General features: G+C 38.0%; 1 protein-coding gene across 7 annotated transcripts in view; it reads left to right on the top strand.

The window, feature by feature from the left end:
• KIF6 (kinesin family member 6) overlaps positions 1 to 15,940 on the top strand; it is a 381,890-nt gene that overhangs the window by 17,762 nt on the left and 348,188 nt on the right. Inside the window, exons 4-5 of one of the 7 annotated variants that reach the window (XM_074398008.1) lie at positions 5,178 to 5,185; positions 7,612 to 7,724. The exons of the other annotated variants lie outside the window; for them this stretch is intronic. Of the exons in view, the coding sequence (XP_074254109.1) occupies positions 5,178 to 5,185; positions 7,612 to 7,706 (103 nt within the window). The 3' untranslated portion in view covers positions 7,707 to 7,724. Of the gene's footprint in view, positions 1 to 5,177; positions 5,186 to 7,611; positions 7,725 to 15,940 lie in introns of those variants that run through there. 7 annotated transcript variants of the gene reach the window in all.

The following is a 15,940-nucleotide window of genomic DNA, read 5'->3' as shown; positions in this document are numbered from 1 at the left end:
GAAAAAGTTTTATGTTTTGGTACCTTTAACAGCACTTTTCTTCTGCTTTTTCAACAAGGGCCCTGCATTTTCATTATGCACTGGGCCCCACAATAGTTTAGCCAGCCCTGCCAGAAAGGCCTACTCCATGATCCACTTCCCCCTTGTAAACAAAGGGGCTCTTACCTTACAGTTTTATTTTGTTTTTCTAATATTCTCCCTTTCGTTTGCTCTGCTTCAGCTTTTGACATTTGGAAACCTCTAAACTTAAGGCTTTTGCCCTGTTTTCTCTGTCTGGAATGCTCTTTCCTGAGATACCTGCATAGCTCACACTGTCACCTCTTTAAAGTCTTTGTTCAAATGATACCTTCTTAATGATGCCCATTCTGACCAGGCTAGTAAAAATTGCAGTCCATCCCTGCCCCAATTACCATGGCACTCCTGAATCCCCTACCTGACCCCACATTTTTTTGTTCATAGCACTTATCATCTTCTAATATATAATTTATTTATGTACAAGGTCTGTTGTGCATTACCTGTCTCCTCTGCTAGAATGTCAGTTTCACAGGTACAGGGATCTTTTTGTTTCCTTCACTAATGATTCCCAATCACATGTAACAGTGCCAGACCATAGTAAATGCCCAGTAAATATTTGTGGAATGAAGTCTGAAACTATCAGTTAGACATGCATCTGCTATCCAAGCCAAAATTATTCACATAACCGCAAGGTGTTTTTTCTTTTTGTGCAATAGGTAAATTAGATTCTTGATTCCTCAAATTGTTTACAGTGACTGCTTTTGTATTTCCATTGATTTTAATTAATGAAAATTCCTATTATAGAGCCATGCACTGAATGCACGCTAATTAAATAGTGTTGTTCATGTAATTGTAGCATATTTAGAGCCATTAAAAGCTTTCAGAATGCTAAAAACTTTGTTATAAAAGCTAAAACAGTTGTAAAATAAGAAAACCCCAATGGCTGAATTCTTTGTTTGCTTGTTAAGAATATTTACATTCTTCATCCATGGCTCTGTCGAGATTTAAATGTATATTCACTAACTTGTATTCACTCTCAGGCACCAGAATCTTTGGCAATCAATATTCCTTTTTCTTATGATTTAATTTTTGTTTGCTTTTTCATAAGAACACCACATTTTCTTCTTACTGAGACAAAAATCATGATTAATATTACAACTAGAAAGTATCCTTTTTAAATAAAATAACAGATTTCTTTTGTATGATACTTAAAAAAATGGAATTGCTTCTTTAATGGGGGAAACTGTACTGAAAGCTGCTATGCTATCTTTATGTATCTGGTAGAGGAAATATTTCTATCAGTACATGAAAATCTGGATTTCCAAGAAAGCCACAAGAATAATGTAACATTTAAGTAGCAAGCCAAAGTTATTTTCCCAATGTTGATATGTAAAAACTTAATTACCTTCTTGAAGAATAATTAGAAGGGTGAAAATAATGGCAATAATCTCATATCTATATTAGACAAAGTCATGCTTCAAAGATTTCCCAATTTCCATGTGATATTAATATTTGTTTGAGTAATATGATAGGAGTAAAAAATGTCAGGTGCTAAGAAGGTATTAAGATAGTACTGAAAAGCTGTTGATTCTGTAGTTTCCCAACCTGTTTTATTCTTAATATTCCAGTGAACTTGTTAGGTCACATGGAAAAATTATAAGTATAGGCCAGGCGAGGTGGCTCACACCTATAATCCCAGCACTTTGGAAGGTCAAGGCAGGTGGATCACCTGAGGTCAAGAGTTTGAGACCAGCCTAGCCAGCACAGTGAAACCCTGTCTCTACTAAAAATACAAAAAAAAAAAAAAAAAAAAAATTACCCAAGTATGGTGGTGTGTGCCTGTGATCCCAGCTACTCAGGAGGCTGAGGCAGGAGAATCACTTGAAACCTGGGAGGCAGAGATTGCAGTGAGCTGAGATCGTGCCACTGCACTCCAGCCTGGTCAACAGAGCAAGACTCTGTCTCAAAAAACAAAACAAAACAAAAAAACCAAAAAAAGAAAACTGATCAGTCTAATATTAGTCTCCAGATCTTTTTCAATGACAAAAGATAGAAACCCCTCGCAAAAGGGAATTTATTAGCTACATAACTAGGAAGTCTAGAAATGTGTTGACTTCAACCTCAGTTTCCTCCATGTGGCTGACAGCACTAATCTGGCAGTCTTATGAACCATGACCCTCAAAACAGGACATTGTCTTTCCTACTAGCTTAGGTGGAATGTCCATATGAGGATTCTGGAGTCACATCCCCATCCACAGACCAATCTCACTAAAGGGATGGAACACTCTGATTACCTTGGCTTCCTCAACCTGATTGTCAGCCCTATCTGCACCACTTGGAAACAGGGAGAGGTTTTGCCAAAGGATAGAAGTTGGTGATGCTGGAAGAGAGATAAGAAAACAAACTGGGCAGATAAACCTGTGGGTTAATAGGAAAAGTGAATAAAGCCAAATCAATTAGAAGATGCCTAGGAGATATTTCAGGGTTGAGAACTTATAGAGATGACTATAGAAAATTTAAAAAAAAAGTAGGGCTTGTTCACATTTTGGCTGTACCTGTGGCATGTAGCAATTGTTTTTTTTTTTTCTAATTCCACCATCTGTCTAACAATGGGAGGTTTACAGATATCTATACATTTTTGGGTTGATTGTAGTTATACTAGATTAAAAAAAGAGCTAACATGTACTAGATTCCTACTATTTTTCAGGCTGTAAATACTTTGAGGTGTGTGTGTGTGTGTGTGTGTGTGTGTGTGTGTGTGTGTATGTATACACTGTATATATGTGTCAAGCTGTAAATACTTTGGGATACACACACATGTACAATGTCTCAAAGTATTTACAGCCTGACACATAGTAGGAACCTAGTATATGTTAGCTCTTTTATAATATACATACCTTTATATACTGTACACACACACACACACACACACACAGACACACACACACACATTCTAGTTGAATCTGTGAGGTGTAGATTCATCTGTGAAGAAAAATTTAAGACAATAGTGGCTTAAAGTCCTCAGCATTTGTTATTTCACATACAAGAAACCTGCAGGTAGACAGTCCAGGGCTGTATTGGCAGCTTCCTGCTCACTAGGGACTCAAGCTCCTTCTTCCTTGCAGCATCTGTAGACATCACCTTGTGATACAGGATGGCTGCTTGAACTCCAGCTCAATTTTGCACCATCTAGGCAACAGGAAGGAAAAAGTAGGAGAAGAAGGTTGGAGCCCCTCCTTTTTAAAGAGAATTTTCAGTACTATTAGTTTTAAATTTCAGATTCAGGGGGTACATGTGCAAGTTTATAACATGGGTGTATTACATGGTACTGAGGTTTGGGCTTCTAATAATCCCATTTCCCAAGTAGTGAATATAGTACCTAATAGGTAGTTTTTCAACTCTTGTCCTCTTTCTTCCATCCTTCCCTCTCCTCTCCCTTTTTGGAATTCTCAGTGTTTATTGTCCCCATCTTTGTGTATCCAATGCCTAGCTCCCAATTATACATGAGAACATGTGGCATTTGATTTTCTGTTTCTAAATTAATTCACTTACGATAATGCTACTACAAAGGACATGATTTCATTCTTTTTTATGACTGTGTAGTATTCCATGGTGTATATATACTACATTTTCTTTATCCAATCCACCATTGATGGGGACCTGTGTTGATTCCATGTTTTTCCTATTGTGAATAGTGTTGTGATGAAATATGAGTGTGGGTGTCTTTTTGGTAAAATGATTTGTTTTCCTTTGAGTATATATATACCCAGTATTGGGTTTTCTGGGTCTAATTGTCATTCTATTTTTAGTTCTTTGAGAAATCTCCAAATTGCTTTCCATAGGGGCTGAACTAATTTGCATTCCCACCAACAGTGTATAAACATTCCCTTCTCTCTGCAGCCTTGACAGCATCTGTTATTTTCTGACTTTTTAGTAATCGCAATTCTGACTGGTGTGAGATGGAATACTATTGTGGTTTTGGTTTGCATCACTCTGATGTTTAGTGATGTTGATCATTTTTTATGTTTGTTGGCCATTTGTATATCTTCTTTTGAGAAGTGTCTGTTCTCTGTCCACTTTTTAATGTGGTTGTTTGTGTTTTTCTTATTGATTTGTTGAAGTTCCTTATAGATTCTGGATATTGGTCCTTTGTGAGATGCATAGTTTACAAATATTTTCTTCGACTCTGTAGGTTGTCTGTTTACCTGTTGATAGTTTCTTTTGCTGTGCAAAAGCTCTTCAGTTTAATTAGATCCCAATTGTCAATTTTTGTTTTTGTTGCATTTGCTCTTGAGAACTTAAGTTATAAATTCCTTGGCTAGGACAATATCTAGAAGGGTATTTCATAGGTTTTCCTTTAGCAATTTTATAGTTTGAGGCCTTACATTTAAGTTTTTAGTCTACTGAGTTAATTTTTGTATATGGTGAAAGGTAGGGGTCCAGTTTCTTTCTTTTTCATATGGTTAGCCAGTTTTCCCAGCACCATTTGTTCAATAGGGTATCCTTTCCCTATTGTTTATTTTTGTTAATTTTGCCAAAAATTGGTAGTAGGTGTGCAGCTTTATTTCAGGGATCTCTATCATGTTCCATTAGCTTATGTGTCTCTTTTTGCACTAGTACTATGCTTTTTTGGTTACTGTAGCCTTGTAGTATGGTTTGAAGTTGGGTAATGGATGCCTCTGGCTTTATTCTTTTTGCTTAGGATTGCTTTGACTCTTTGAGCTCTTTTTTGGCTCCATGTGAATTTTAGGACAGTTTTTTTTTCTAATTCTGTGAAAAATGATATTGGTAACTTGATAGAAATAGTGTTGAATTAGTCGATTGCTTTGGGCAGTATGGACATTTTAGTAATATTGATTCTTCCAATCCATGAGTATAGAATACTTTTTCATTTGTTTGTATCACCTATGATTTCTTTCAGCAATGTCTTGTAGTTCTTCTTGTAGAATTCTTCACCTCCTTGGCTAAATCTTGTCCTAGGTATTTTTTGGTGTGTGTGGTTATTGTAAATGGATTGCATTCTTGATTTGGTTTTCGGCTTGAATGTTATTGGTGTATAGAAATGATAGTGATCTTTGAATATTGATTTATGTATTGTGAGACTTTGCTGAAGTTATTTATCAGGTTTAGGAGATTTTTGGCAGAATCCTTAAAGTCATCAGTGAAACAGGTCATCAGTGAAGAAATAATTTGACTTCCTCTCTTCCTATTTGGATGCCTTTTATTTCTTTCTCCTGCTTGACTGCTCCGGCTAGGACTTCCAGTCCTATGTTGAGTAGGAGTGGTGAGAGTAAACATCCTTGCCTTGTTGCAGTTCTTAAAGGGAACATTTCCAGCTTTTGCCCATTCAGTATGATGTTGGCTGTGAATTTGTCATAGATGGCTTTTGTTATTTTGAGATATTCTTTTGATGCCTCATTTGTTGGTTTTTTTTTTTTTTAACCACGAAGGGATGTTGGATTTTATTGAATTCTTTTTCCATATCTATTGAGATGATCATATTTTTTTTTGTTTTTAATTCTACTTGGTGAATTACATTTATTGATTCATGTATGTTGAGTCATCTTTGCATCCCAGGAATAGTATCCACCTGATCATGGTGAATTAACTTTTTGATGTACTGTTGGATGTGGTTTGCTGCTATTTTTTTTTTTATGATTTTTGTGTCTATGTTTTTCAGGGATATTGGCCTATAATTTTCCTTTTTTGTTGTGTCTTTGCCAGATTTTGGTATCAAGATGATGTTGGTTTCATAGAATGAGTTAGGAAGGAGTTCTCCTCTTTTTTGGAATAGTTTTAGTAGGAATGGTACCAGCTCTTCTTTGTATGTCTGGTAGAATTTTGCTATAAATCCTTCTGGCTCAGGGCTCTTTTTGATTGGTAGATTTTTAAAAAATTACTGATTCCATTTTGGAGCTCATTATTGGTCTTTTCAGAATTTCTGTTTCTTCCTGTTTCAGTCTTGGGAGATGTGTGTGTTTCTATGAATTTATCTATTTTCTCTAGATTTTCTAGTTTATGTGCATAGAGATGTTCATAGTAGTCTCTGAAGACCTTTTTAAACAGAATTACTGACAGTTACACACAATATCATGTAGAGCTCATTAGCCATAACTTAGTCACATGGCTATACCAACCTGTAAGTGAGTCAGGGAAATGTAATTCTTTTAGTTGTGACAATATACCCAATTAAAATCTGGTCTTTGTTTAGTAAAGAAGAAGAAAATACTATTAAGAGGTAGCCAGGCATCTCTCCCTCACACCTTATCTCCTAAGACATGCATCAAGCAGTAGTTATTGAGCTGGAAGACCTTGTGACTTGAGTTAAGAAAGTCCTAATATCTCTGGATTTGTGCTACTGTGGTGCCCTTAACAGCTCTCTTCCTTTCTTGTTTAAGGCATCAGTCACATGAGCCAGAAAAAGTGGCTCCTGGAGGATATTTTCATAGTACCAACTTCCCAGGGGCTTATGCCTACATTGATCTCAGCAGTGCAGCTGTATGCCAATTCCATGTGTGACTACTGCTGACTCATATGCCCTTTCATTACCACCTAAGTGAATCCATTCTTCCCTAAGGGAGTTGACAGGTGAGAGTTGTGATAGTTATCTTTTTGATGCTGAGAGGCTACTTCATTTGTATCCTAACTTACAGGTGCATTGTTATATGACTTTTACAAGTGAAGCTTTGTATTTTAAGTACAGTATGCTTTTCTCTAATGAAAAAAAAAATACGGAGGATAACTCTTCTGTTTCATTTTATGTATTACAAATCCTTTAAAGACCAGTAAGGGTACGATAGGGTTGTATATTAATTAGCCATGAGTAAACTTATTAAAGTGTAGGTATGGTAAAAATGTTTCTCCTTAGAAATTACTTGACAACATAAATAATGAATGGAGGGTCAGAAATATCTCAGTGATATAACCATCATTCTATCACAGTTTTAGCATATTGAGAAAGTACTTGGCAACTTACCTGATGTTATCAATGTAAGATTAGAAGCAGCAGCAAAAAGTGAGTGTAAAGCTTCCACAATATAATTCTCCTTGACCATGATTCTGAATATCTATTACAGTGACTTCAAACAAAACCAGACTGCACAATGTCTCCATGTGACCATCATGTTATGAAAAGAATGGCAATATTTACTTTGGGGAAAGTTAGGTGATTGTTTAAAAGTGAGCACAGAAAAGCTTATTTTCTTTAGTTCTAAGTTTGAGCTGTTGTTGGTTTTTTGCTCTACCAAAATATTGGAAGATAGAAATGAGAATAATCAGGGCAGGGGAGACAGGTTTGCTTGCAAGTTCTTTATTGGCCGGGCTGAGATGTTCTGAGGACAGATTAAGATTTTTTCTCTACAAATTGAAGACTGAATGTTGAAGAATCTGTCTTTTTATCTGGGATAGTATCTTCCAAGTGTTTTCCCTTGTATTGCTAATTAACACGTTAGTCTTGGTTTGTTCCTTTTTTTGGTTTGTTTTTGTTTTTTTTTTTTAATGGAAATGTAGCCTGTATTCTGTTAAATTGACCATGGTTTTACATGGTTACAGTAAGAAGTGAGAATCCGTATCTCATTTTCTATCTCATTCCTGCAGGAACTGGCTCAACCACACAAGTCTGCAGTGCCCAAGGTCTTCAGGATGAGGCAGTAGTGCAGTTATTTCCCCCAAAGTGGCATGTTTTAAGCTGACAGATTTTCAGTTTTCCATTTGAGGCTAAATTATTCAAACAATAGCTTTTCTCTGAATGATGCATTTTACTTAGGTAAACACGTTTTTCTCATAAAAACTTAGTCATTTTGCTTTTTTTTTTTTTTTTTTTGAAACAGAGTTTCACTCTTGTTACCCAGGCTGGAGTGCAATGGCGCGATCTCGGCTCACCGCAACCTCCGCCTCCTGGGTTCAGGCAATTCTCCTGCCTCAGCCTCCTGAGTAGCTGGGATTACAGGCATGCGCCACCATGCCCAGCTAATTTTTTGTATTTTTAGTAGAGACAGGGTTTCACCATGTTGACCAGGATGGTCTCAATCTTTTAACCTCGTGATCCACCCGCCTCGGCCTCCCAAAGTGCTGGGATTACAGGCTTGAGCCACCGCTCCTGGCCTCATTTTGCTTTTTTAATTATTTGTTTATTTATTTATTTAGAGATAGAGTCTTGCCGTGTTACCAGGCTAGAATGCAGTAGCTCAATCTTGGCTCATTGCAACCTCCACCTCCTGGGTTCAAGTGATTCTCGTGCCTCAGCCTCCAGAGTAGATGAGATTACAGGCATGTGCCACCACACCCAGCTAATCTTTGTATTTTTAGTAGAGTGGGGTTCACCATATTGGCCAGGATGGTCTTGATCTCCTGACCTTGTGATATGCCCACCTCAGCCTCCCAAAGTGTTAGGAATACAAGTGTGAGCCACTGCACCCGGCCCATTTTGCTTTTTATTAATGGAATCCCCACCAAGCAATCTTTATAAGATTGTCATTTATATGGCTACATTAAATAATACCATTCTGTCTTCATACATAGAAATTCTGATAATATACAAAATTATGTAGCCAAAAACATTGAAACATTTATACATGAAACCCTTGAGTCACAGAAACCTAGGCTTGAAAGGAACTTCAAGGCCTTCCCCCAAGAAATAAAACTTACAAAAGTGAGCAGAACTTTTTACATATTCACTTGCCCTTAGGCTCTTAATTCAACTCCACATTGAGCATTTTCAACACTGACATTTTTTGAGAAAGGTTATCGTAAGAGAGCTTTTCCCTTTCTGCTATCTCAAATTTATCTTTTTTCTTAGCCTCTCTTCCTTTCCTCTTCTCTTAGAAATATTTCTTTTTACTATCCTTGCTATTTGGACCTTTGTTTCTGGCTAAGTTTATTTCTTTCAGAAATTCATCACCTAATTCAATTCCAATCAGGGTTGCTGGATTTAGGAAATGAAAAATATAGGATGCCCAGTGCAATGTGAATTTCAGATAAACAGTGAACACATTTTTAGTATAAATATGTCCCAAATGTTGCATGGGTCATACCCACAAAATTGTTCATTGTTTCTCTGAAATTCAAATTTAACTGTATTTTATTGGACAACCCTGCTTAAAACCCTTATCCCTGTGACCTTGTCTGTAAATTTCCTTTGTGGAAGTTCACATCTCCATCAGTGGATTAAACTATGCGGAGGACCCTCTTCTGTGGCTGCATTTTCTCTGCCTGCAGCCATTTCCATTCTAGATCCTGTTCTGTTCTACCCTTGCAGGTTTCTCAGCTTACCTGCAGTTCCCCATCGGCCACTCTTCTTGAGCTCTCGCCTGTTGGTGGCACAGCCATATTTATTATGCTTGACACTCCCAGGTTACTTTGAGTCCTTCTTCACTCTTGTCCTAGCCAATAACAAGTCCTGTTCATTTTTCTTCCACAGGCAGATTTTTTCCTCTTTCCCTCCTCCTCTTTCTCTCCCCTTCACCTTCTCCCTCCTGTCTGTCCCTGCTTGTCTGTTCCCCACACTGCCCTCATTCAGGTTTCTGCCCACCTGCTTGCCCACCCTGCCTCCTGCTCCAGGCACTCCCTGTCCAGGCCATTTTGCACTGCCTGGTTAATCATTCAAAACTATTGCACCAATTCTATTCTTTCCCTTCCTTCAGTGACTTACTGTTGTCTGCAGAATGAAGTACAAGTTCCTTATTCAAGGCCTCACATGCAAGAACTTTCCAGAATTGTCCTCTGCCTATTTCTCTAGTGCCATTGACATCATTACTTTGCATCAGTGTTTATCACCCTTTCAGATACTCTCACTCTTTCACTGTAATATGTTATTGAAAACTCCCTTCGGAAAGTTTTAAATTATATAATTATTTGGCATACAGATAAAAGGAAGTATTATGAAGTTTATATCACTGTATTAGTAAAGGCTACGTTATATAGTTTATCCTAATACAATTTAATAATAGTCATATTATATAAATAGCAAGAAATGTTTTGACTTTTCCCTGTTTAACGAATGACACTTTCTTGTGTTTTGAATTAGGTAATTAGAAATGTGATTCATTAATAAAATTTAAAATGGCACCTTGCATTATGTTTGGCTTTGTGACCAAATGTATATTAAAATGTACATTATTATTAACCTATACTGACTGGGTGTGACGGTTCACATCTGAGGTTTTTTTTTCTTCTGAGATGGAGTCTCACTCTGTCACCAGGCTGGAGTGCAGTGGCACAATCTCGGCTCACTGCAAAGTCTGCCTCCCAGGTTCAAGTGATCCTCCTGCCTTAGCCTCCCACATAGCTGGGACTACAGGCATGTGCCACCACGCCCAGCTAATTTTTGCATTTTTTAGTAAAGACGGGGCTTCACTGTGTTGGCCAGGATGGTCTCTATCTCTTGACCTTGTGATCTGTCCACATCGGCCTCCCAAAGTGCTGGGATTACAGGAGTGAGCCACCATGCTGGGCCACATCTGAGGTTTTTAATTCCAGCAGTATTGGAGGCTGAGGTAGAAAGATCACCTGAGCCCAGTAGTTCAAGACCAGCCTGGGCAAAATAGCAAGACACTGTTTCTACAAAAATTTTAAAAATTATCTGAGCATGGAGGTGTGTGCACCTGTGGGTCCACTTACTGGGGAGGCTGAGTGGGGAGGGTCCCTTGAGTCCAGGAGTTCAAGGCTTCAGTGATGCAGTGAGCCGTCTTAGTGCCACTGCACTCCAGCCTGGTTGACAGAGTGAGACCCTGGCTCTCCATAAAAAAGAAAAACAAAAAACAAAATAAATTATATGACAGCAGAATTCATGACTGACCTGATGTTTGTTAATTTTCACATCTTACATTTTTATTTAACATTATTATTATTACTACTATTTTTTGAGACAGGGTCTCAGTCTGTCACCCAGGCTGGAGTGCAGTGGTGTGACCAGGGCTCATTGCAGCTTCAGCCTCCCCAGTCTCAGATCATCCTCCCACATCAGCCTTCTAAGTAGCTGGGGCCATAGGCATACACCACCACACCCAGCTGATTTTTTTTTATTTTTTTTTAATTGCATTTTAGGTTTTGGGGTACATGTGAAGAACATGCAAGATTGTTGCATAGGTACACACATGGCAGTGTGGTTTGCTGCCTTCCATCCCCTCACCTGTATCTGTCATTTCTCCCCATGCTATCTCTTCCCACCTCCCCACCCCCCAATCCCTCCCCCATTTCCCCCCAACGGACCCCAGTGTGTAGTGCTCCCCTCCCTGTGTTCATGTGTTCTCATTGTTTAACACCCGCCTATGAGCGAGAATATGCGGTGTTTGATTTTCTGCTCTTGTGTCAGTTTGCTGAGAATGATGGTTTCCAGGTTCATCCATGTCCCTACAAAGGACGTGAACTCATCGTTTTTGATGGCTGCGTAATATTCCATGGTGTATATGTACCACATTTTCCCTATCCAGTCTATCATCGTTGGGCATTTGGGTTGGTTCCAGGTCTTTGCTATTGTAAACAGTGCTGCAATGAACATTCGTGTGCACGTGTCCTTATAGTAGAATGATTTATAATCCTTTGGATATATACCTAGTAATGGGATTGCTGGGTCAAATGGGATTTCTATTTTTAGGTCCTTGAGGAATCGCCACACTGTCTTCCACAGTGGTTGAATTAATTTACATTCCCACCAACAGTGTAAAAGTGTTCCTATTTCTCCACATCCTCTCCAGCATCTGTTGTTTCCCGATTTTTTAATGATCGCCATTCTAACTGGTGTGAGATGGTATCTCAATGTGGTTTTGATTTGCATTTCTCTGATGACCAGTGATGATGAGCATTTTTTCATATGTTTGTTGGCCTCCTGTATGTCTTCTTTTGTAAAGTATCTGTTCATATCCTTTGCCCATTTTTGAATGGGCTTGTTTGTTTTTTTCTTGTAGATCTGTTTTAGTTCTTTGTAAATCCTGGATATCAGCCCCTTGTCAGATGGGTAGACTGCAAAAATTTTTTCCCATTCTGTTGGTTGCCGATTCACTCTACTGACTGTTTCTTTTTTGCCGTGCAGAAGCTGTGGAGTTTGATTAGGTCCCATTTGTCTATTTTGGCTTTTGTTGCCATTGCTTTTGGCGTTTTGGTCATGAAGTCCTTGCCTACGCCTATGTCGTGAATGGTTTTGCCTAGATTTTCTTCTAGAGTTTTTATGGTGTTAGGTCTGATGTTTAAGTCTTTAATCCATCTGGAGTTAATTTTGGTGTAAGGTGTCAGGAAGGGGTCCTGTTTCTGCTTTCTGCACATGGCTAGCCAGTTTTCCCAACACCATTTATTAAACAGGGAATCCTTTCCCCATTGCTTGTTTTTGTCAGGTTTGTCAAAGATCAGATGGTTGTGGGTATGTTGTATTTCCTCTGAGGCCTCTATTCTGTTCCATTGGTCTATATCTCTGTTTTGGTACCAGTACCATACTGTTAATTTTTATATTTGTTGTAGAGACATGGTTTTGCTACATTGCTCAGGCTTGCCTGGAACTCCTGGGTTCAAACTATTTGGCCTCTCAAAGTGCTGGGATTTCAGGCATGAGCCACTGTACCCAGCTGGATTTTGCATTTTTAAATCAGATCTCAAATCAACTAATACATTTTCATATTTATTATGTTTCTCTTCTTTTCTTTTTTTTAGAGACAGCGTCTCACACTGTCACCAGGCTGGAGTGCAGTGATGCAATCACAGTTCACTGCAGCCTCAAACTCTTGGGCTCAAGTGGTCCTCCCACTTCAGCCTCCTGAATAACTGAATAAATAAAAAATTAGCCCGGTGTGGTGGCACACACCGGGCTAATTTTTTAATTTTCATAGAGCTGGAGTCTCACTGTGCTACCCAGGCTGGATTTATATTTCTAAGTGTTGAGCTAAGAAAGTGGATTTCAGGTTGTTAATCTGAAGCATTTTTTACAGTGAATATCCTTCAGAATTAGATAATCTTTATTCACAATATAAAAAGCCAGATTGTTTATAGTCCTCCACTTCCTCTCCATTTGTTTTTATTGCAGAAGCCCAAGGCTCTGGGGAATATGTCTCACAGGTGTACCTTACCACACTTCTCTTTATGAGTTTGGCTTGGTTACAAAATACTGTGGCAGCTTCTCGGGAAATCTGAGAAAGGATACTAACTGGTTCCTGTAATACTTCTTTTCTCATTCTTTTCTCCTGGGCCATAATACGTTGAATAAACAATGAGTTTCTGGTTGATATCTATGCAAATGAAAATAGGGTTATATTCATGTCAACGTCTGTCTCGATACATTTATCCTCATAACTAGTGCTGATTAATGTGATGTAATTACATTAATTACAGTGATATATATTTGGCAAAAGTTTCCAGTACAGTGAAGTGCTTGAGTGGGATCTCTTCATTTTCCCTGCCATGAAGAGATCTCCAGTCTTCCCTTCTCCATCTGCTCTCTGTCCTAGTAGGCTGACCCGTGTGGGCTCGGTAACCTGCTTTCTGCCATCTGGCCTCCCGGTGGGGTCAGCCAATGGGAAACCCCAGCAGGAGATCAGAGGGGAGGACAGTGAACTCAAAACATGTTTCCCTCTTGCATTCTCCCCTGCAAGGTCACCCTGGATTGGCTGTTTCTTCAGATGGAAGATCAGGTCCTTCTCAAAGCAACCTATTCTATATAACTTTCTCACTCCTTTTGGATTTTAGTAACCTTTCAGGCCTATGGGGGTTAACACATCTGCTACTGCTAGCCCCAGGTTTCAGCAATATTCTTTGTGGTTCCCCTGTATACACCCACAAGACCCTCCATGAATGGAGTATACCATCTATTTCCTGTTGGGGTCCTTGCTGATACAGCACTTTATGTGGAGTAACTAAGTAATCCTCTCAACTAGAAAAGTATCCTCATTCCATGGAAAAGGAAAATGCAGCACAGCTAAACTCAATGACCTGCAAAGGTTGCATGGCTTATATGTGATAAAGCCAGGATTGGAGCGCAGAAAGTCTGGCTGCAGCCTATGTAATTTTAACTTAAGTGTGATAACAGGTATAATACAGTTATTACATTGTTGCTTTAGGAATATTTACACTAACAAAATATATTAAAATTGATCATGTTGATGACAGATAATGTTGATCAACCAAATTATCATTCTTTCCCACCTAGCCCTTTCATCTGCATACTTCAAAAGATGCTGATTTTTTTTTTTGCATTTTACCCAGGAAAGACTGATATTCTTTCATGTTGAGGAATAAGAAATTCAAATTTTACTTATTACCTTCAGCCCTTTTAGAGAACAATTCTTTGCCAACAACTAAGTATTCTCTTTAAAATATAAACTCTCAAAAGCTCAAATTTAGCTTCTTTCTTAAGAGCCTGATGTTGGGAGTTAGTATTCATTTCTCAGAATGACCTAGTTTCTATATAACTTTGGTCCTGTCCGTTCATTCCCAGAACTGACGTCGTCATTTTGTTGTCTGTTTTGTGTTGGGGATGTGTCTTCTTCTGCCCTGCCCCCTACTTTCACCACTCATTATTCATTGTTCATTGTCTTCCATATTCATCTGTGGTGTAACCAGTCACATTTTCCATCCTTTTGGACTTGTATTGTGGTGCTGCTATTGAATGCAGCTGCAGCGTGTTGATTCTGGACTCTGGGTATCCTGAGTTGCTGCAGAATACTGCTTCTAGATGACTTATTTGGCAGTTAAAATTTTTTCCAACACAGCAGATTCCTAAAGTGTAGCTTCATTTCTTCATGCTAAAATACTAAAAATAAAGAACCAACCTTGTTACAGTCCCTTTGGGATCTTTGGAACATTACAATGTCATAGGATGGTAGCCTATAATTATCCTGGTCTCAGGTATATACTAACTTTAAAAATGCAGTTGGTTCCTGGGAGCTCAAAGAAGAAAAAAACATGCATTTATGATTCAGGTATTCTTATTGCTAAAAAGAGTACATTTGAATGAGTGGTTGTTTATGGTTTGGGCCTTGGGTGGTTATTCTATAGTGAAAGTCCTAGTTTTGACAAATTCGTTCACAGTCATTTTTTCTAATGTGGGCAGTTAGGTTGTGAGAAAAAGCCAGGGGTTCTTTGCAGTTCACTCTGCTCACCTGGAATCCCATTTGATATTACCATGGGCTAAAACTGCCAAACTAGGGAATTTGACCTGAAAATCAAATCTGTGAGCACAAGCAATCATTTACATTTCTCAAATTACTTACCTTGGTGTTGTATTTAAGACTTATTCTGAAATAAACTGTAGCTTTAAGACTATAAGAGAAAGCTGCTTATTAAAAAGTTTCCATTTTGCCATCTGATTGGTATAATTAGCATGTTTTCCATCATATGTTTTTGCTAGAGAAAGTATATTTTTAGTCCATTTTCAAAGGTCTGTTAAAATAAAAGGGACAATTCTGGTTGCATCGATTTTTCAAGGCAGATTACCAAAAAAAGATCAATGTGGTAGTGCCTTTTGTTTTAAGAAGTTAGCATTTTATATACATTTGAAATCCAGACAGATCTATTAAGCTAAACACCTTACAAATTATGATTTATTCAATTGTCCTGGCAAAGACTTAAGAAGAAGATGTCATGTTCAGCTATTTTGTTTATTTTCATCAAAAGGCTCTTTCATATACCATCCAAATAAGAAGATATATTTATATACAGAGATGGTTTAAAATCCAACCCTCATTATAAAAGAATAACATTTCAAAAAAAGTCATTAAAAATCAATTAAAACAAAAGTAGATTTATGCAGCAGATTTTTGCATTGTATTCATTAAAAACTTCAGTATCTGTGAGTTTAATTTGCTACAAAGAGAAAGTGTATAAAGAGATTGCTCAAACAGAGGAGAAAATAGGAGTAGAAGTTTTTTTAGAGAGTTGGAAAGTTGGAGGAGCTATGACCATTCAACCATCAGTTCTGTCTGCTGGTAAATACTGTGCTCCATGT

This window comes from Saimiri boliviensis, chromosome 4, assembly GCF_048565385.1.
Source record: "Saimiri boliviensis isolate mSaiBol1 chromosome 4, mSaiBol1.pri, whole genome shotgun sequence".
Classification (NCBI taxonomy): domain Eukaryota; kingdom Metazoa; phylum Chordata; class Mammalia; order Primates; family Cebidae; genus Saimiri; species Saimiri boliviensis.
The sequence above is the reverse complement of the archived record's forward strand: the minus strand, read 5'-3'. Positions and strand labels throughout refer to the sequence as shown.